Source organism: Diprion similis, chromosome 4 (assembly GCF_021155765.1).
Source record: "Diprion similis isolate iyDipSimi1 chromosome 4, iyDipSimi1.1, whole genome shotgun sequence".
NCBI classification, from domain to species: domain Eukaryota; kingdom Metazoa; phylum Arthropoda; class Insecta; order Hymenoptera; family Diprionidae; genus Diprion; species Diprion similis.
Window position 1 is genome coordinate 17,598,316 of NC_060108.1, and position 23,166 is coordinate 17,621,481.

The window sequence follows — 23,166 nt, forward strand, 5'->3', positions numbered from 1 at the left end:
ATGCTAGCTCCGTTCCAGATGTGTTCTCCTGGTACCGAGTCAGTATTTCTACGTTGAATTGCGCTCGGAATGTCCGAAAAGTATAAAGTCTGTAATGGCGCTTTTCCCGGCGAACTTTGAAATAAATATTACGTACGTTTAAATGTATGATTAGTTATCATTCGCTTTTAATTTGTTAGTTCAATTATAGGTGTAATTTCCAGTGAATTGTAATGAGAAATTATTTATTTGAAGGATATAATCTTGTTTTGTACTCTGTGAACTTCGAACTGTTAACAATTTTAGGAATAATATTTGTTTTTGCCATTCACCTACTACATAAGTCAAACGAATATTCGTTTGTTGCTGTACAGACTTTAGCGATTTATACAAGCGGATCGATGCCCTGAAGAGTGGAGAATAATTAATCCAGGTCTTGATGATCATTATCATCATGCATGGTTATTTATTTTCAATTCAACCATATACGCATGTAAATTAGCTACTATATTTATAGTTATTCCTCAATAATGATAAAGACATAACTAATAACATTCGATTTACCAGTAGTCACCATGCAACTATTTCCTGAGTCTGCTTGAAAGAGTTGTTTTGTTGCGAATGTTAAATATCATTTTAAAATACAAATTCCTGATCGTAGCATAAATTATTGTGAGTATAGTTCATTCTTTGGAGAAGAGAAAGATTAACTGATAAATTGAAACTAGCATATAATAGATAAGTTGCCGAAATAGAGTCGTAAGAAAGCACGGATCAACGGCAATGAGTAGAATACTCGTGATCTAAACATGCAAGTTTGAAAATATAACTACAATATGTTAAAAAGAGTTTATATAAACGCAAATAAAACAATCGAAGGAGGTGAACACTACAGAATATATTATTATGTGAGGAAGTTCAAAATTTAGGAATTCTTGATATCGAATAAAATAAAATCAAAATTCACAAATATATCAACAATAATATGTTATATTAGCCATCCGCACGTGTGTAGATATAACTACAATCAATCGTTTTTGAATACGGTGATTTACAGTAAACTTCAATTAATTACCCTGCTATTAAACTGAATATTTCAAATTACACATGTTTTACAGATACTTGGGAAGGTAAGTCATAACTTGCAAACAATTATGAGACTGGCGTGAGTTATCTTCCAATATTCGTAATTAATCGATGATTACTCTCTAAGTATTGCATGATACGGTGAAAAGCGAGCAATGATAAAATCACTAACATTATCACCTGTTTTATAAATATGAAAAAAAATAAAAAAGAAACCCCCCATTTCATCGAAGAAATCTCTTCAATCAAGAAATTTTGAATTTTTTGAAAGGTAATATTTATTTGAAGGATAAAAAATTGACGCATAGGTATAATAATACGGTAGATATTCTCTACTATTCGATGAAATATTTCGATTGAATGGGTGATATATATGCTTCATTTCTAATTGTAAATACTTATTTGAAAATAATATTCTCTCTCATATCTTCTTTCCTATTGTATGTACAATACGAGCATCAATGCATTTATATACATGAATGAGATACTCGTCAACATTATCGCAAACGTGTGAAGAACCCCAGCATTAAATATCGCTGTTGATATGTTCTTTTATTTCGCTTTTCCAGCGGTTCGAGATCTCAAGTTTTTGTTTGTTGCCTGATCAACTTCCGGTAGATCGTCATCTTCAGACTGAGTTGATTTTTTACCTAGAAGAAATGAGAATAATCATGCCCTTTACTAAATATAGTACACGTTTCAGTATGCTTTGTTGATGTTGTACTCATACATCACTAGGAAATAATTTAAACAATGACACCAAGGCTCACCCTCTTTTTTTTTCGGTTTTTGTTTAGGCTTCAATTTGCTGACAACAGGTGCATTCGATTCTCGGGAGCGTTGCAGATGCTCTTTAATAAACCTATATAAACGGTCGACCTGGAATAAGACTATTCCAATCAAAGCTGCGTACCGAACAATGGGAACATTAAAATTGCCAGTGGCATAATCCAGAGATGTCTCGGTTTGTGGCAACCCGTATAAAAATACCAGAGCTGCTACTCCAATTGAAATAATCCGGACGAAAACGAATACTGGGTTGGCAATTAGAAAGGCAACTGAAAATTGAATAGAATTAGGTTGTTAATGTTTTGCATGTGACAGACAAATCTATCATGCTAGTTAAGGAGTAATAATGAAAAATAAGATAAAGTAGAAAAGTTAATGGCAGATAAAAATTTATTTTTCCGAAGCCAAGGTTTGTCACCATGAGAAGTAACATGTTTTTGAACTTACGTTGTGTACCGCTTTCGCTACGATCAGCAAACTGTATTATGCGAGCACTGTGTTGTAACGCATCTCCCACATAATGCAGCACCAACAAGATAACACCTACTTGCTGGAAACTGTAATTTTACACATTCTTAGTATTTATTTAAAATTATGATGAATATTAGGGTAATGAAATTATCTCATGTTCTTGATCATCTGCAATTCTCAGGCGCTTGAATAAAATGAACATATACTGTTAGTATTTGATGTAAAAGTTTGGAAAATTTCATGGTCAAGACACGAAATAGAATTTGCGTAGAAACTATAAATACATACTTGAAAAAGTACGCTCCGAATGTGAAGAGTAGACCTATAGTAGCTTGTAAAACTCTTGGAAAAATTTCCTCTTTCTTAGCACGCTGGAAATACAGTTCTGGGTAGCAATGAAGCCAGTAAGCGAACTGTCCGATAAAGAACAGTTTCAAAGAGAAGGATAATAGCGCTGGATATTCGTCCCAAAGGGACGTAATGTTGAGCAATAAATTTTCCCTAAAATATGGAATATACGTTAAATACATATCAATATAGTTATATAAAAGTTTAAAAGAATACTTAAAAAGTACATTGTCCACAAAGCGATAGTTCTTTTCAAATTCAATTTACTTTATTACCTGATAATAATGTCTATTCCCCAAATAGCAGAGGAGAGATAGAACACAATCAATTGACTGGATTCATTGAATTGAGAGAGCTTGATTTTACTTAGATGAAGACGTTTAGTGATTTTCTGAAATAAACAGCATTTTATATGTATTATTATAGTTACAAACTATGTTTACAGATGTCTGATTATGAAGTATATGCATAGCTACTACTATAGTTACATACTCTAGAGCAATATATATGTGTATGATGAAACCTACATCAAATATGTATTCTTGAATGACTGCATGCATAACAATCGTGATGAGAAAATAAAAGAAGACTGCACAGGCATCTTTCCACCCTGTTGTGTACTTTTCTGGGGATGGCATTTCTCCAGGGTTTGAGGATGTAGACACATTATGATGAACGGCAATAAATGTGTATGCCAAGGGTGATGTGACCTATTGAAAGATAAAAAACGATATAGAAATTTATAAGAATACTTACAAGTAATGTTTCATGATATGAGTACCATTAAAAAAATTTAGAATGCAACAACTGTCCAAAAAACAGTCATAATAATGATTTGGTTAACAAATCGTAGTACATGTATATCGAACTTATTTTGGTAGAAGTGAATAATAAATAATACAAGACTTAAGTGAAAGTTGAAGAGAATGAGGTTGAAAAATAGAGAGAAAATAGGTTAATGGAACAAATAACGGTACATAAATAACTGGAAAGGTTCTTGACAACATTATTCGTTTTTGGAGATTATGAATTCATGGAATGTATTTTAAATATGACAAAATGCTTTTCGATTAGTGAAAAAATTGAATTAAACATTATTGGTAAAAATAAAGATGTAATAAAATGAAGGGTAACTCTGTATTCCAATACAAATATTGTTGAATGAATATTCATAAACTAAGCCGGTAAATATATCCTCCGTACACAAATTATCATAACATATGGCGCGATCAAACAAAAGTTTACGCTTAATAATTAAGATTGAAGGAAGTAAATTCCCGTTTAAAGGGACGTGGAAGGTTCGGGTGAGTAACGCATTCAATTATATCACTGAAATGTTAGGTATTGGAAAGAATTGACAGGTAAATATGTCAATATGTCAAATGATAGATACCGTTCAAATATCTTTCAATTTTCTACTCACCTGTACCATTAAACCGACGACGAATACCATAGCCACGCACGACACGATGTCGGCATGATTTTGTATAACAAATTCATGGCTGAATATTGGAGGATTTTTGTTCGTATTTTTACGCCCTTTTATCGCAACCATTTCGAAATCGTATGCGGCTCGTTCTCGTCGTTCACGACCAAAACCAACCTCGAAACGTACTGCGCGATGGGAAGACGCGGACGCCGTGGATCGCAATCACAGAATGTAGTATGTGGTTGCTGGTTGCTGGCCGCGGCTCAAACCATCGATGCCAGCGCTGTCAATGCGTCGTGGTGACAACGATACGTTGGCACCACCATGATCAAGACAGTTATTTTTTAATGATGAAGAAAATATAACATGTCATCTATCTTGCGATAAAGATCTGAGTGGCGCTGTAGAATAACGTCGATAAAATAAATTCAAACTTTGTCTTAACCGTAAAAATCATTGGTAGATGTTGGGTGTTCGTGTACTGAGTACATTATTACGCATTGTTTCATTCGAATTCGAATATTGAGAATGGCCCCGTTGGAACAAAATTATCCGATAAAATTTGCGACTGAAAAGAAATTTGAAAAAGTGATCTTTCATGAACATCGCGGAGACAAATGGGCCGTGCATTGACCGCATAAAAGCAACAAAAAAAAACTTAGAAATTTAGTATCATATCTCGATCGTCATTCAGAATCCCAGGGACAAATGCGACACAGAAGGCGAGTATATAAATCCTTTCACATTTCAAATGATAAAGATGATTCGAAACACACAGCAATCCAAGTTGGTGTATCTACAAAATGACCATGTTTATTCTTATTCAGATTACATGAAATCATACAATGTTATAATTATCGTATTCTGCGGAGGTACATTACGCTTATTGTTGGACACAGGGCTGAACCTATTACATACCTACGAACTAGAATAATTACTATCTCCTAGACTACTTTCTATATGCTGCTAATGGTGATGTTTATTGTAATCTTTGACCCTGATAGAAAAATCGGTTTTTGTTATGAAGTGTACAATCATTTGTCTATATTAATTTTTGACTCATTTCTATATTACTTGGCAACCTGTTTACGTACTATACACTGACACCCGAACACTTGTAATAGAAGTAAGGCATGTTGAATAAACTGTCATTGAATAAAAATAAAAACTCTGTAACTCAAATAATGCCATTATGAGTCCCCGTCGTTCTGATGACCCAAGTTACCAATTCGATATTTTTTAACAGAAACTTTTGATTCGTTGCTTGCGGCGTATTCGACTGCACGCAATCTATTCGTCTCGGCAAGTTACATCGATGAAGTTATTCTCGAAATTGTTTACAGCGATTTTCGAGGTTGTCAGAAGTTTCACCAACAATCCGATGGGGTTAGCCTTACTTTTTTGGTCATTTTGGAGCCGAAAATTTCTGGTATCCGAATTGATTTGTATGACCGTTTCTTGGCTAATTAAAACCCCAGGAACTCGAAAAACACATTAAAAAAAGCGTAGGACCAACAGCAGAGAAATGACGATGAGAATCTGCAGTTTTTCGGCTGTAACTTTTGATCCGTTGCTCGCAGCGTATTGGGACTGCGCTCAATCGATTTCTGGCGCAAAATTACGTCAAAATAGTGCCCTAAAGTATTGATTGCAGCACTTTTCAAAGTCGTCAGAATTTTCGCCAAAAATCCAAAGGGGTTAGCCTTACTTTTTGAGTCATTTTTTAAACCGAAAAGTTTTGGTCTCCGAATTGATTTGTATGACCGTTTCTTGGCTAATTGGAACCCCAGTAACTCAAAAAACACATTCAAAAAAGCGTAGGACAAACAGCAGAGAAATGACGATGAGAATCTGCAGTTTTTTGGCTGTAACTTTTGATCCGTTGCTCGCGGCGTATTGGGACTGCGCTCGATCGATTTCTCTCGCAAAATTACGTCGAAATAAGGCCCTGAAGAATTAATTGCAGCTCTTTTCAAAGTCGTCGAAATTTTTGCCAAAAATCCAAGGGGGTTAGCCTTACTTTTTTAGTCATTTTTGGAGCCGAAAATTTCTGGTCTCCGAATTGATTTGTATGACCGTTTCGTGGCTAATTGGGACCCCAGGAACTCAAAAAACACATTCAAAAAAGCGTAGGACAAACAGCAGAGAAATGACGATGAGAATCTGCAGTTTTTTGGCTGTAACTTTTGATCCGTTGCTCGCAGCGTATTGGGACTGCGCTCAATCGATTTCTCTCGCAAAATTACGTCGAAATAGTGCCCTAAAGAATTAATTGCAGCACTTTTCAAAGTCGTCAAAATTTGCGTAAAAAATCCAAAGGGGTTAGCCTTACTTTTTGAGTCATTTTTCGAGCCGAAAATTTTTGGTCCCCGAATTGATTTGTATGACCGTTTCTTGGCTAATTGGAACCCCAGGAACTCAAAAAACACATTCAAAAAAGCGTAGGACAAACAGCAGAGAAATGACGATGAAAATCTGCAGTTTTTTGGCTGTAACTTTTGATCCGTTGCTCGCAGCGTATTGGGACTGCGCTCAATCGATTTCTCTCGCAAAATTACGTCGAAATAGTGCCCTAAAGAATTAATTGCAGCACTTTTCAAAGTCGTCGAAATTTTCGCCAAAAATCCAAAGGGGTTAGCCTTACTTTTTGAGTCATTTTTTGAGCCGAAAATTTTTGGTCCCCGAGTTGATTTGTATGACCGTTTCTTGGCTAATTGGAACCCCAGGAACTCAAAAAACAAACTCAAAAAAGCGTAGGACAAACAGCAGAGAAATGACGATAAGAATCTGCAGTTTTTTGGCTGTAACTTTTGATCCGTTGCTCGCAGCGTATTGGGACTGCGCTCAATCGATTTCTCTCGCAAAATTACGTCGAAATAGTGCCCTAAAGAATTAATCGCAGCACTTTTCAAAGTCGTCGAAATTTTTGCAAAATATCCAAAGGGGTTAGCCTTACTTTTTGAGTCATTTTTCAAGCCGAAAATTTTTGGTCCCCGAATTGATTTGTATGACCGTTTCTTGGCTAATTGGAACCCCAGGAACTCAAAAAACACATTCAAAAAAGCGTAGGACAAACAGCAGAGAAACGACGATGAGAATCTGCAGTTTTTTGGCTGTAACTTTTGATCCGTTGCTCGCAGCGTATTGGGACTGCGCTCAATCGATTTCTCTCGCAAAATTACGTCGAAATAGTGCCCTAAAGAATTAATTGCAGCACTTTTCAAAGTCGTCGAAATTTTCGCCAAAAATCCAAAGGGGTTAGCCTTACTTTTTGAGTCATTTTTTGAGCCGAAAATTTTTGGTCCCCGAGTTGATTTGTATGACCGTTTCTTGGCTAATTGGAACCCCAGGAACTCAGAAAACGAACTCAAAAAAGCGTAGGACAAACAGCAGAGAAATGACGATAAGAATCTGCAGTTTTTTGGCTGTAACTTTTGATCCGTTGCTCGCAGCGTATTGAGACTGCGCTCAATCGATTTCTCTCGCGAAATTACGTCGAAATAGTGCCCTAAAGAATTAATCGCAGCACTTTTCAAAGTCGTCGAAATTTCCGCCAAAAATCCAAAGGGGTTAGCCTTACTTTTTGAGTCATTTTTTGAGCCGAAAATTTTTGGTCCCCGAATTGATTTGTATGACCGTTTCTTGGCTAATTGGAACCCCAGGAACTCAAAAAACACATTCAAAAAAGCGTAGGACAAACAGCAGAGAAATGACGATGAGAATCTGCAGTTTTTTGGCTGTAACTTTTGATCCGTTGCTCGCAGCGTATTGGGACTGCGCTCAATCGATTTCTCTCGCAAAATTACGTCGAAATAGTGCCCTAAAGAATTAATCGCAGCACTTTCCAAAGTCGTCGAAATTTTCGCCAAAAATCCAAAGGGGTTAGCCTTACTTTTTTAGTCATTTTTGGAGCCGAAAATTTCTGGTCTCCGAATTGATTTGTATGACCGGTTCTTGGCTAATTGGAACCCCAGGAACTCAAGAAACACATTTAAAAAAGCGTAGGACAAACAGCAGAGAAATGACGATGAGAATCTGCAGTTTTTTGGCTGTAACTTTTGATCCGTTGCTCGCAGCGTATTGGGACTGCGCTCAATCGATTTCTCTCGCAAAATTACGTCGAAATAGTGCCCTAAAGAATTAATTGCAGCACTTTTCGAAGTTGTCGAAATTTTCGCCAAAAATCCAAAGGGGTTAGCCTTACTTTTTGAGTCATTTTTTGAGCTGAAAATTTTTGGTCCCCGAATTGATTTGTATGACCGTTTCTTGGCTAAATGGAACCCCAGGAACTCAAAAAACACATTCAAAAAAGCGTAGGACAAACAGCAGAGAAATGACGATGAGAATCTGCAGTTTTTTGGCTGTAACTTTTGATCCGTTGCTCGCAGCGTATTGGGACTGCGCTCAATCGATTTCTCTCGCAAAATTACGTCGAAATAGTGCCCTAAAGAATTGATCGCAGCACTTTTCAAAGTCGTCGAAATTTTCGCCAAAAATCCAAAGGGGTTAGCCTTACTTTTTGAGTCATTTTTCGAGCCGAAAATTTTTGGTCCCCGAATTGATTTGTATGACCGTTTCTTGGCTAATTGGAACCCCAGGAACTCAAAAAACACATTCAAAAAAGCGTAGGACAAACAGCAGAGAAATGACGATGAAAATCTGCAGTTATTTGACTGTAACTTTTGATCCGTTGCTCGCAGCGTATTGGGACTGCGCTCAATCGATTTCTCTCGCAAAATTACGTCGAAATAGTGCCCTAAAGAATTAATTGCAGCACTTTTCAAAGTCGTCGAAATTTTCGCCAAAAATCCAAAGGGGTTAGCCTTACTTTTTGAGTCATTTTTTGAGCCGAAAATTTTTGGTCCCCGAGTTGATTTGTATGACCGTTTCTTGGCTAATTGGAACCCCAGGAACTCAAAAAACGAACTCAAAAAAGCGTAGGACAAACAGCAGAGAAATGACGATAAGAATCTGCAGTTTTTTGGCTGTAACTTTTGATCCGTTGCTCGCAGCGTATTGGGACTGCGCTCAATCGATTTCTCTCGCAAAATTACGTCGAAATAGTGCCCTAAAGAATTAATTGCAGCACTTTTCAAAGTCGTCGAAATTTTCGCCAAAAATCCAAAGGGGTTAGCCTTACTTTTTGAGTCATTTTTTGAGACGAAAATTTTTGGTCCCCGAATTGATTTGTATGACCGTTTCTTGGCTAATTGGAACCCCAGGAACTCAAAAAACACATTCAAAAAAGCGTAGGACAAACAGCAGAGAAACGACGATGAGAATCTGCAGTTTTTTGGCTGTAACTTTTGATCCGTTGCTCGCAGCGTATTGGGACTGCGCTCAATCGATTTCTCTCGCAAAATTACGTCGAAATAGTGCCCTAAAGAATTAATCGCAGCACTTTTCAAAGTCGTCGAAATTTTCGCCAAAAATCCAAAGGGGTTAGCCTTACTTTTTGAGTCATTTTTTGAGCCGAAAATTTTTGGTCCCCGAGTTGATTTGTATGACCGTTTCTTGGCTAATTGGAACCCCAGGAACTCAGAAAACGAACTCAAAAAAGCGTAGGACAAACAGCAGAGAAATGACGATAAGAATCTGCAGTTTTTTGGCTGTAACTTTTGATCCGTTGCTCGCAGCGTATTGAGACTGCGCTCAATCGATTTCTCTCGCGAAATTACGTCGAAATAGTGCCCTAAAGAATTAATCGCAGCACTTTTCAAAGTCGTCGAAATTTCCGCCAAAAATCCAAAGGGGTTAGCCTTACTTTTTGAGTAATTTTTTGAGCCGAAAATTTTTGGTCCCCGAATTGATTTGTATGACCGTTTCTTGGCTAATTGGAACCCCAGGAACTCAAAAAACACATTCAAAAAAGCGTAGGACAAACAGCAGAGAAATGACGATGAGAATCTGCAGTTTTTTCGCTGTAACTTTTGATCCGTTGCTCGCAGCGTATTGGGACTGCGCTCAATCGATTTCTCTCGCAAAATTACGTCGAAATAGTGCCCTAAAGAATTAATCGCAGCACTTTCCAAAGTCGTCGAAATTTTCGCCAAAAATCCAAAGGGGTTAGCCTTACTTTTTTAGTCATTTTTGGAGCCGAAAATTTCTGGTCTCCGAATTGATTTGTATGACCGGTTCTTGGCTAATTGGAACCCCAGGAACTCAAGAAACACATTTAAAAAAGCGTAGGACAAACAGCAGAGAAATGACGATGAGAATCTGCAGTTTTTTGGCTGTAACTTTTGATCCGTTGCTCGCAGCGTATTGGGACTGCGCTCAATCGATTTCTCTCGCAAAATTACGTCGAAATAGTGCCCTAAAGAATTAATTGCAGCACTTTTCAAAGTCGTCGAAATTTTCGCCAAAAATCCAAAGGGGTTAGCCTTACTTTTTGAGTCATTTTTTGAGCTGAAAATTTTTGGTCCCCGAATTGATTTGTATGACCGTTTCTTGGCTAATTGGAACCCCAGGAACTCAAAAAACACATTCAAAAAAGCGTAGGACAAACAGCAGAGAAATGACGATGAGAATCTGCAGTTTTTTGGCTGTAACTTTTGATCCGTTGCTCGCAGCGTATTGGGACTGCGCTCAATCGATTTCTCTCGCAAAATTACGTCGAAATAGTGCCCTAAAGAATTGATCGCAGCACTTTTCAAAGTCGTCGAAATTTTCGCCAAAAATCCAAAGGGGTTAGCCTCACTTTTTGAGTCATTTTTCGAGCTGAAAATTTTTGGTCCCCGAATTGATTTGTATGACCGTTTCTTGGCTAATTGGAACCCCAGGAACTCAAAAAACACATTCAAAAAAGCGTAGGACAAACAGCAGAGAAATGACGATGAAAATCTGCAGTTATTTGACTGTAACTTTTGATCCGTTGCTCGCAGCGTATTGGGACTGCGCTCAATCGATTTCTCTCGCAAAATTACGTCGAAATAGTGCCCTAAAGAATTAATTGCAGCACTTTTCAAAGTCGTCGAAATTTTCGCCAAAAATCCAAAGGGGTTAGCCTTACTTTTTGAGTCATTTTTTGAGCCGAAAATTTTTGGTCCCCGAGTTGATTTGTATGACCGTTTCTTGGCTAATTGGAACCCCAGGAACTCAAAAAACGAACTCAAAAAAGCGTAGGACAAACAGCAGAGAAATGACGATAAGAATCTGCAGTTTTTTGGCTGTAACTTTTGATCCGTTGCTCGCAGCGTATTGGGACTGCGCTCAATCGATTTCTCTCGCAAAATTACGTCGAAATAGTGCCCTAAAGAATTAATTGCAGCACTTTTCAAAGTCGTCGAAATTTTCGCCAAAAATCCAAAGGGGTTAGCCTTACTTTTTGAGTCATTTTTTGAGCTGAAAATTTTTGGTCCCCGAGTTGATTTGTATGACCGTTTCTTGGCTAATTGGAACCCCAGGAACTCAAAAAACGAACTCAAAAAAGCGTAGGACAAACAGCAGAGAAATGACGATAAGAATCTGCAGTTTTTTGGCTGTAACTTTTGATCCGTTGCTCGCAGCGTATTGAGACTGCGCTCAATCGATTTCTCTCGCGAAATTACGTCGAAATAGTGCCCTAAAGAATTAATCGCAGCACTTTTCAAAGTCGTCGAAATTTCCGCCAAAAATACAAAGGGGTTAGCCTTACTTTTTGAGTCATTTTTTGAGCCGAAAATTTTTGGTCCCCGAATTGATTTGTATGACCGTTTCTTGGCTAATTGGAACCCCAGGAACTCAAAAAACACATTCAAGAAAGCGTAGGACAAACAGCAGAGAAATGACGATGAGAATCTGCAGTTTTTTGGCTGTAACTTTTGATCCGTTGCTCGCAGCGTATTGGGACTGCGCTCAATCGATTTCTCTCGCAAAATTACGTCGGAATAGTGCCCTAAAGAATTAATCGCAGCACTTTCCAAAGTCGTCGAAATTTTCGCCAAAAATCCAAAGGGGTTAGCCTTACTTTTTTAGTCATTTTTGGAGCCGAAAATTTCTGGTCTCCGAATTGATTTGTATGACCGGTTCTTGGCTAATTGGAACCCCAGGAACTCAAGAAACACATTTAAAAAAGCGTAGGACAAACAGCAGAGAAATGACGATGAGAATCTGCAGTTTTTTGGCTGTAACTTTTGATCCGTTGCTCGCAGCGTATTGGGACTGCGCTCAATCGATTTCTCTCGCAAAATTACGTCGAAATAGTGCCCTAAAGAATTAATTGCAGCACTTTTCAAAGTCGTCGAAATTTTCGCCAAAAATCCAAAGGGGTTAGCCTTACTTTTTGAGTCATTTTTTGAGCTGAAAATTTTTGGTCCCCGAATTGATTTGTATGACCGTTTCTTGGCTAATTGGAACCCCAGGAACTCAAAAAACACATTCAAAAAAGCGTAGGACAAACAGCAGAGAAATGACGATGAGAATCTGCAGTTTTTTGGCTGTAACTTTTGATCCGTTGCTCGCAGCGTATTGGGACTGCGCTCAATCGATTTCTCTCGCAAAATTACGTCGAAATAGTGCCCTAAAGAATTAATTGCAGCACTTTTCAAAGTCGTCGAAATTTTCGCCAAAAATCCAAAGGGGTTAGCCTTACTTTTTGAGTCATTTTTCGAGCCGAAAATTTTTGGTCCCCGAATTGATTTGTATGACCGTTTCTTGGCTAATTGGAACCCCAGGAACTCAAAAAACACATTCAAAAAAGCGTAGGACAAACAGCAGAGAAATGACGATGAAAATCTGCAGTTATTTGGCTGTAACTTTTGATCCGTTGCTCGCAGCGTATTGGGACTGCGCTCAATCGATTTCTCTGGCAAAATTACGTCGAAATAGTGCCCTAAAGAATTAATTGCAGCACTTTTCAAAGTCGTCGAAATTTTCGCCAAAAATCCAAAGGGGTTAGCCTTACTTTTTGAGTCATTTTTTGAGCCGAAAATTTTTGGTCCCCGAGTTGATTTGTATGACCGTTTCTTGGCTAATTGGAACCCCAGGAACTCAAAAAACGAACTCAAAAAAGCGTAGGACAAACAGCAGAGAAATGACGATAAGAATCTGCAGTTTTTTGGCTGTAACTTTTGATCCGTTGCTCGCAGCGTATTGGGACTGCGCTCAATCGATTTCTCTCGCAAAATTACGTCGAAATAGTGCCCTAAAGAATTGATTGCAGCACTTTTCAAAGTCGTCGAAATTTTCGCCAAAAATCCAAAGGGGTTAGCCTTACTTTTTGAGTCATTTTTTGAGCTGAAAATTTTTGGTCCCCGAATTGATTTGTATGACCGTTTCTTGGCTAATTGGAACGCCAGGAACTCAAAAAACACATTCAAAAAAGCGTAGGACAAACAGCAGAGAAATGACGATGAGAATCTGCAGTTTTTTGGCTGTAACTTTTGATCCGTTGCTCGCAGCGTATTGGGACTGCGCTCAATCGATTTCTCTCGCAAAATTACGTCGAAATAGTGCCCTAAAGAATTAATTGCAGCACTTTTCAAAGTCGTCGAAATTTTCGCCAAAAATCCAAAGGGGTTAGCCTTACTTTTTGAGTCATTTTTTGAGACGAAAATTTTTGGTCCCCGAATTGATTTGTATGACCGTTTCTTGGCTAATTGGAGCCCCAGGAACTCAAAAAACACATTCAAAAAAGCGTAGGACAAACAGCAGAGAAACGACGATGAGAATCTGCAGTTTTTTGGCTGTAACTTTTGATCCGTTGCTCGCAGCGTATTGGGACTGCGCTCAATCGATTTCTCTCGCAAAATTACGTCGAAATAGTGCCCTAAAGAATTAATTGCAGCACTTTTCAAAGTCGTCGAAATTTTCGCCAAAAATCCAAAGGGGTTAGCCTTACTTTTTGAGTCATTTTTTGAGCCGAAAATTTCTGGTCCCCGAGTTGATTTGTATGACCGTTTCTTGGCTAATTGGAACCCCAGGAACTCAAAAAACGAACTCAAAAAAGCGTAGGACAAACAGCAGAGAAATGACGATAAGAATCTGCAGTTTTTTGGCTGTATCTTTTGATCCGTTGCTCGCAGCGTATTGGGACTGCGCTCAATCGATTTCTCTCGCAAAATTACGTCGAAATAGTGCCCTAAAGAATTGATCGCAGCACTTTTCAAAGTCGTCGAAATTTTCGCCAAAAATCCAAAGGGGTTAGCCTTACTTTTTGAGTCATTTTTCGAGCCGAAAATTTTTGGTCCCCGAATTGATTTGTATGACCGTTTCTTGGCTAATTGGAACCCCAGGAACTCAAAAAACACATTCAAAAAAGCGTAGGACAAACAGCAGAGAAATGACGATGAGAATCTGCAGTTTTTTGGCTGTAACTTTTGATCCGTTGCTCGCAGCGTATTGGGACTGCGCTCAATCGATTTCTCTCGCAAAATTACGTCGAAATAGTGCCCTAAAGAATTAATTGCAGCACTTTTCAAAGTCGTCGAAATTTCCGCCAAAAATCCAAAGGGGTTAGCCTTACTTTTTGAGTCATTTTTTGAGCCGAAAATTTTTGGTCCCCGAGTTGATTTGTATGACCGTTTCTTGGCTAATTGGAACCCCAGGAACTCGAAAAACGAACTCAAAAAAGCGTAGGACAAACAGCAGAGAAATGACGATAAGAATCTGCAGTTTTTTGGCTGTAACTTTTGATCCGTTGCTCGCAGCGTATTGGGACTGCGCTCAATCGATTTCTCTCGCAAAATTACGTCGAAATAGTGCCCTAAAGAAATAATCGCAGCACTTTCCGAAGTCGTCGAAATTTTCGCCAAAAATCCAAAGGGGTTAGCCTTACTTTTTTAGTCATTTTTGGAGCCGAAAATTTCTGGTCTCCGAATTGATTTGTATGACCGTTTCTTGGCTAATTGGAACCCCAGGAACTCAAGAAACACATTTAAAAAAGCGTAGGACAAACAGCAGAGAAATGACGATGAGAATCTGCAGTTTTTTGGCTGTAACTTTTGATCCGTTGCTCGCAGCGTATTGGGACTGCGCTCAATCGATTTCTCTCGCAAAATTACGTCGAAATAGTGCCCTAAAGAATTAATTGCAGCACTTTTCAAAGTCGTCGAAATTTTCGCCAAAAATCCAAAGGGGTTAGCCTTACTTTTTGAGTCATTTTTTGAGACGAAAATTTTTGGTCCCCGAATTGATTTGTATGACCGTTTCTTGGCTAATTGGAACCCCAGGAACTCAAAAAACACATTCAAAAAAGCGTAGGACAAACAGCAGAGAAATGACGATGAGAATCTGCAGTTTTTTGGCTGTAACTTTTGATCCGTTGCTCGCAGCGTATTGGGACTGCGCTTAATCGATTTCTCTCGCAAAATTACGTCGAAATAGTGCCCTAAAGAATTAATCGCAGCACTTTTCAAAGTCGTCGAAATTTTTGCCAAAAATCCAAAGGGGTTAGCCTTACTTTTTTAGTCATTTTTGGAGCCGAAAATTTCTGGTCTCCGAATTGATTTTGTATGACCGTTTCTTGGCTAATTGGAATCCCAGGAACTCTAGAAACACATTCAAAAAAGCGTGGGACAAACAGCAGAGAAATGACGATGGGAATCTGCAGTTTTTTGGCTGTAACTTTTGATCCGTTGCTCGCAGCGTATTGGGACTGCGCTCAATCGATTTCTCTCGCAAAATTACGTCGAAATAGTGCCCTAAAGAATTAATTGCAGCACTTTTCAAAGTCGTCGAAATTTTCGCCAAAAATCCAAAGGGGTTAGCCTTACTTTTTTAGTCATTTTTGGAGCCGAAAATTTCTGGTCTCCGAATTGATTTGTATGACCGTTTCTTGGCTAATTGGGACCCCAGGAACTCAAAAAACACATTCAAAAAAGCGTAGGACAAACAGCAGAGAAATGACGATGAGAATCTGCAGTTTTTTGGCTGTAACTTTTGATCCGTTGCTCGCAGCGTATTGGGACTGCGCTCAATCGATTTCTCTCGCAAAATTACGTCGAAATAGTGCCCTAAAGAATTAATCGCAGCACTTTTCAAAGTCGTCGAAATTTCCGCCAAAAATCCAAAGGGGTTAGCCTTACTTTTTGAGTCATTTTTTGAGCCGAAAATTTTTGGTCCCCGAATTGATTTGTATGACCGTTTCTTGGCCAATTGGAACCCCAGGAACTCAAAAAACACATTCAAAAAAGCGTAGGACAAACAGCAGAGAAATGACGATGAGAATCTGCAGTTTTTTGGCTGTAACTTTTGATCCGTTGCTCGCAGCGTATTGGGACTGCGCTCAATCGATTTCTCTCGCAAAATTACGTCGAAATAGTGCCCTAAAGAATTAGGTGCAGCACTTTTCAAAGTCGTCGAAATTTTCGCCAAAAATCCAAAGGGGTTAGCCTTACTTTTTTAGTCATTTTTGGAGCCGAAAATTTCTGGTCTCCGAATTGATTTGTATGACCGTTTCTTGGCTAATTGGATTCCCAGGAACTCAAAAAACACATTTAAAAAAGCGTAGGACAAACAGCAGAGAAATGACGATGAGAATCTGCAGTTTTTTGGCTGTAACTTTTGATCCGTTGCTCGCAGCGTATTGGGACTGCGCTCAATCGATTTCTCTCGCAAAATTACGTCGAAATAGTGCCCTAAAGAATTAATTGCAGCACTTTTCAAAGTCGTCGAAATTTTCGCCAAAAATCCAAAGGGGTTAGCCTTACTTTTTGAGTCATTTTTTGAGCCGAAAATTTTTGGTCCCCGAGTTGATTTGTATGACCGTTTCTTGGCTAATTGGAACCCCAGGAACTCAAAAAACGAACTCAAAAAAGCGTAGGACAAACAGCAGAGAAATGACGATAAGAATCTGCAGTTTTTTGGCTGTAACTTTTGATCCGTTGCTCGCAGCGTATTGGGACTGCGCTCAATCGATTTCTCTCGCAAAATTACGTCGAAATAGTGCCCTAAAGAATTAGGTGCAGCACTTTTCAAAGTCGTCGAAATTTTCGCCAAAAATCCAAAGGGGTTAGCCTTACTTTTTTAGTCATTTTTGGAGCCGAAAATTTCTGGTCTCCGAATTGATTTGTATGACCGTTTCTTGGCTAATTGGATTCCCAGGAACTCAAAAAACACATTTAAAAAAGCGTAGGACAAACAGCAGAGAAATGACGATGAGAATCTGCAGTTTTTTGGCTGTAACTTTTGATCCGTTGCTCGCAGCGTATTGGGACTGCGCTCAATCGATTTCTCTCGCAAAATTACGTCAAAATAGTGCCCTAAAGAATTAATTGCAGCACTTTTCAAAGTCGTCGAAATTTTCGCCAAAAATCCAAAGGGGTTAGCCTTACTTTTTGAGTCATTTTTTGAGCCGAAAATTTTTGGTCCCCGAGTTGATTTGTATGACCGTTTCTTGGCTAATTGGAACCCCAGGAACTCAAAAAACGAACTCAAAAAAGCGTAGGACAAACAGCAGAGAAATGACGATAAGAATCTGCAGTTTTTTGGCTGTAACTTTTGATCCGTTGCTCGCAGCGTATTGGGACTGCGCTCAATCGATTTCTCTCGCAAAATTACGTCGAAATAGTGCCCTAAAGATTTGATCGCAGCACTTTTCAAAGTCGTCGAAATTTTTGCCAAAAATCCAAAGGGGTTAGCCTTACTTTTTTAGTCATTTTCGGAGCCGAAAATTTCTGGTCTCCGAATTGATTTTGTATGACCGTTTCTTGGCTAATTGGAACCCCAGGAACTCAAAAAACGAACTCAAAAAAGCGTAGGACAAACAGCAGAGAAATGACGATAAGAATCTGCAGTTTTTTGGCTGTAACTTTTGATCCGTTGCTCGCAGCGTATTGGGACTGCGCTCAATCGATTTCTCTCGCAAAATTACGTCGAAATAGTGCCCTAAAGAATTAATTGCAGCACTTTTCAAAGTCGTCGAAATTTTCGCCAAAAATCCAAAGGGGTTAGCCTTACTTTTTGAGTCATTTTTTGAGACGAAAATTTTTGGTCCCCGAATTGATTTGTATGACCGTTTCTTGGCTAATTGGAACCCCAGGAACTCAAAAAACACATTCAAAAAAGCGTAGGACAAACAGCAGAGAAACGACGATGAGAATCTGCAGTTTTTTGGCTGTAACTTTTGATCCGTTGCTCGCAGCGTATTGGGACTGCGCTCAATCGATTTCTCTCGCAAAATTACGTCGAAATAGTGCCCTAAAGAATTAATTGCAGCACTTTCCAAAGTCGTCGAAATTTTCGCCAAAAATCCAAAGGGGTTAGCCTTACTTTTTGAGTCATTTTTTGAGCCGAAAATTTTTGGTCCCCGAGTTGATTTGTATGACCGTTTCTTGGCTAATTGGAACCCCAGGAACTCAAAAAACGAACTCAAAAAAGCGTAGGACAAACAGCAGAGAAATGACGATAAGAATCTGCAGTTTTTTGGCTGTAACTTTTGATCCGTTGCTCGCAGCGTATTGGGACTGCGCTCAATCGATTTCTCTCGCAAAATTACGTCGAAATAGTGCCCTCAAGAATTAATTGCAGCACTTTTCAAAGTCGTCGAAATTTTCGCCAAAAATCCAAAGGGGTTAGCCTTACTTTTTGAGTCATTTTTTGAGCCGAAAATTTTTGGTCTCCGAGTTGATTTGTATGACCGTTTCTTGGCTAATTGGGACCCCAGGAACTCAAAAAACACATTCAAAAAAGCGTAGGACAAACAGCAGAGAAATGACGATGAGAATCTGCAGTTTTTTGGCTGTAACTTTTGATCCGTTGCTCGCAGCGTATTGGGACTGCGCTCAATCGATTTCTCTCGCAAAATTACGTCGAAATAGTGCCCTAAAGAATTAATTGCAGCACTTTTCAAAGTCGTCGAAATTTTCGCCAAAAATCCAAAGGGGTTAGCCTTACTTTTTGGATCATTTTTTAAACCGAAAATTTTTGGTCCCCGAGTTGATTTGTATGACCGTTTCTTGGCTAATTGGAACCCCAGGAACTCAAAAAACGAACTCAAAAAAGCGTAGGACAAACAGCAGAGAAATGACGATAAGAATCTGCAGTTTTTTGGCTGTAACTTTTGATCCGTTGCTCGCAGCGTATTGGGACTGCGCTCAATCGATTTCTCTCGCAAAATTACGTCGAAATAGTGCCCTAAAGAAATAATCGCAGCACTTTCCAAAGTCGTCGAAATTTTCGCCAAAAATCCAAAGGGGTTAGCCTTACTTTTTTAGTCATTTTTGGAGCCGAAAATTTCTGGTCTCCGAATTGATTTGTATGACCGTTTCTTGGCTAATTGGAACCCCAGGAACTCAAGAAACACATTTAAAAAAGCGTAGGACAAACAGCAGAGAAATGACGATGAGAATCTGCAGTTTTTTGGCTGTAACTTTTGATCCGTTGCTCGCAGCGTATTGGGACTGCGCTCAATCGATTTCTCTCGCAAAATTACGTCGAAATAGTGCCCTAAAGAATTAATTGCAGCACTTTTCAAAGTCGTCGAAATTTTCGCCAAAAATCCAAAGGGGTTAGCCTTACTTTTTGAGTCATTTTTTGAGCCGAAAATTTTTGGTCCCCGAGTTGATTTGTATGACCGTTTCTTGGCTAATTGGAACCCCAGGAACTCAAAAAACGAACTCAAAAAAGCGTAGGACAAACAGCAGAGAAATGACGATAAGAATCTGCAGTTTTTTGGCTGTAACTTTTGATCCGTTGCTCGCAGCGTATTGGGACTGCGCTCAATCGATTTCTCTCGCAAAATTACGTCGAAATAGTGCCCTAAAGAATTAATTGCAGCACTTTTCAAAGTCGTCGAAATTTTCGCCAAAAATCCAAAGGGGTTAGCCTTACTTTTTGAGTCATTTTTTGAGCCGAAAATTTTTGGTCCCCGAGTTGATTTGTATGACCGTTTCTTGGCTAATTGGAACCCCAGGAACTCAAAAAACGAACTCAAAAAAGCGTAGGACAAACAGCAGAGAAATGACGATAAGAATCTGCAGTTTTTTGGCTGTAACTTTTGATCCGTTGCTCGCAGCGTATTGGGACTGCGCTCAATCGATTTCTCTCGCAAAATTACGTCGAAATAGTGCCCTAAAGAATTAATCGCAGCACTTTTCAAAGTCGTCGAAATTTCCGCCAAAAATCCAAAGGGGTTAGCCTTACTTTTTGAGTCATTTTTTGAGCCGAAAATTTTTGGTCCCCGAATTGATTTGTATGACCGTTTCTTGGCCAATTGGAACCCCAGGAACTCAAAAAACACATTCAAAAAAGCGTAGGACAAACAGCAGAGAAATGACGATGAGAATCTGCAGTTTTTTGGCTGTAACTTTTGATCCGTTGCTCGCAGCGTATTGGGACTGCGCTCAATCGATTTCTCTCGCAAAATTACGTCGAAATAGTGCCCTAAAGAATTAGGTGCAGCACTTTTCAAAGTCGTCGAAATTTTCGCCAAAAATCCAAAGGGGTTAGCCTTACTTTTTTAGTCATTTTTGGAGCCGAAAATTTCTGGTCTCCGAATTGATTTGTATGACCGTTTCTTGGCTAATTGGAACCCCAGGAACTCAAGAAACACATTTAAAAAAGCGTAGGACAAACAGCAGAGAAATGACGATGAGAATCTGCAGTTTTTTGGCTGTAACTTTTGATCCGTTGCTCGCAGCGTATTGGGACTGCGCTCAATCGATTTCTCTCGCAAAATTACGTCGAAATAGTGCCCTAAAGAATTAATTGCAGCACTTTTCAAAGTCGTCGAAATTTTCGCCAAAAATCCAAAGGGGTTAGCCTCACTTTTTTAGTCATTTTTGGAGCCGAAAATTTCTGGTCTCCGAATTGATTTGTATGACCGTTTCTTAGCTAATTGGAACCCCAGGAACTCAAAAAACACATTCAAAAAAGCGTAGGACAAACAGCAGAGAAATGACGATGAGAATCTGCAGTTTTTTGGCTGTAACTTTTGATCCGTTGCTCGCAGCGTATTGGGACTGCGCTCAATCGATTTCTCTCGCAAAATTACGTCGAAATAGTGCCCTAAAGAATTGATCGCAGCACTTTTCAAAGTCGTCGAAATTTTCGCCAAAAATCCAAAGGGGTTAGCCTTACTTTTTGAGTCATTTTTTAAACCGAAAAGTTTTGGTCTCTGAATTGATTTGTATGACCGTTTCTTGGCTAATTGGGACCCCAGGAACTCAAAAAACACATTCAAAAAAGCGTAGGACAAACAGCAGAGAAATGACGATGAGAATCTGCAGTTTTTTGGCTGTAACTTTTGATCCGTTGCTCGCAGCGTATTGGGACTGCGCTCAATCGATTTCTCTCGCAAAATTACGTCGAAATAGTGCCCTAATGAATTAATTGCAGCACTTTTCAGAGTCGTCGAAATTTTCGACAAAAATCCAAAGGGGTTAGCCTTACTTTTTTAGTCATTATTGGAGTCGAAAATTTCTGGTCTCCGAATTAATTTGTATGACCGATTCTAGGCTAATTGGAACCCCAGGAACTCAAAAAACACATTCAAAAAAGCGTAGGACCAACAGCACAGAAATGACGATGGAAATCTGCAGTTTTTCGGCTGTAACTTTTGATCCGTTGCTCGCAGCGTATTGGGACTGCGCTCAATCGATTTCTCTCGCAAAATTACATCGAAATAGTGCCCTAAAGAATCAATCGCAGCACTTTCCAAAGTCGTCGAAATTTTTGCCAAAAATCCAAAGGGGTTAGCCTTACTTTTTCAGTCATTTTTGGAGCCGAAAATTTCTGGTCTCCGAATTGATTTGTATGACCGTTTCTTGGCTAATTGGAACCCCAGGAACTCAAAAAACACATTAAAAAAAGCGTAGGACCAACAGCAAAGAAATGACGATGGAAATCTGCAGTTTTTCGGCTGTAACTTTTGATCCGTTGCTCGCAGCGTATTGGGACTGCGCCTAATCGATTTCTTTTGCAAAATTACGTCGAAATAGTGCCTTAAAGAATTAATTGCAGCACTTTTCAAAGTCGTCGAAATTTTCGCCAAAAATCCAAAGGGGTTAGCCTTACTTTTTTGGTCATTTTTGGAGTCGAAAATTTCTCGTCTCGGAATCGATTGGTATGACCATCCCCCGAGTATTTCGACCCCCAGGAACTCAGAAAACACATCAAAAAGAGCGTAGGCCCAGCAGCAGAGAAATGACGATGCAAATCACTGGTTTTTCGGCCGTAACTTTTCAGCTATCGCTCGCAGCGTATTGGGAATGAGTTTAATCGATTCCTCTCGAAAAATTACGTCGGAATAGTGCCTCAAAGAATTGACTGCAGCACTTTTCATAGTCCTCGAAATTTCCGCTAAACATCCAAAGGGGTCACCCTTACTTTTTTGGTCATTTTCGGAGCCGAAAATTTCTTGTCTCAGATTCGATTCATATGACCATCTCTAGAGTAATTCGCCCCCCAGGAACTCAGAAAACACATCAAAAAGAGCGTTTGATCACTAGAGAGAAATTACGAAGGAAATACCTTTCGTTGTCCGACGGTAAACCTTGATCCGTTGCTCGCAGTGTATTCGGACCGCACGCAACTGCTCATAGTACATTACTGAATGAACACTAGAGCTCCTGAAATTCACTCAATTCCGACCGAAAAAATCCAAATGAGTTATACTTTTATTTCGTTGCTATTTTCGATCAAAAATATTTCACTTTTGAGAATCTATTCGAATTACCCAGTTCAGACTAAGTGTACCCCAAAGAATTTAAAAAGTTATTCCGAACATTGTAGAACTAACAACCGGAGAAATACGATGAAAACACGAACCGTTCAGCGGCCAAATTATTTTTGTATAAGAATACTTACTTACAAGGTATAAATAACCGAGGTAACGAAGCACAGTTGGCGTTTATAAATAATCTTAGAATAACGATAAAATACATTATTCCGCGTTGAACAGTAGAATTTTCCCTCTTCAGATTGTGCAAGAGACCGCAGTATCAATAAATCAACTTGGGTACCAAAAATAAAAAATGATGTCTCTGGACGAATAATTAAGGCGATACCACATATGTATCGTTTCATTTCTCCACGTACATACATTCAGCCTACTGCAATGTGTCTTTTTGTATCCAACTTGTTTCCTGCGGAATTAGCTTTTCACTATGGTCTCAATCAAAAGTTTTACATAAGCAGGGTAAGAC

The 23,166-nt window shown here is 39.0% G+C and overlaps 1 protein-coding gene across 1 annotated transcript; it reads right to left on the reverse strand.

The window, feature by feature from the left end:
• Positions 1-1,332: 1,332 nt before the first annotated feature.
• Positions 1,333-4,329, reverse strand: LOC124405495 (translocating chain-associated membrane protein 1). Its single transcript, XM_046880436.1, has 7 exons — positions 4,097-4,329; positions 3,201-3,383; positions 2,949-3,064; positions 2,614-2,826; positions 2,302-2,411; positions 1,836-2,123; positions 1,333-1,715 (listed from the first exon to the last, which is right to left on the reverse strand). Exons 1-7 carry the CDS (start codon positions 4,226-4,228, stop codon positions 1,618-1,620), a joined length of 1,140 nt encoding a protein of 379 aa, XP_046736392.1. The 5' UTR covers positions 4,229-4,329; the 3' UTR covers positions 1,333-1,617.
• Between the last annotated feature and the right edge of the window lie 18,837 nt (positions 4,330-23,166).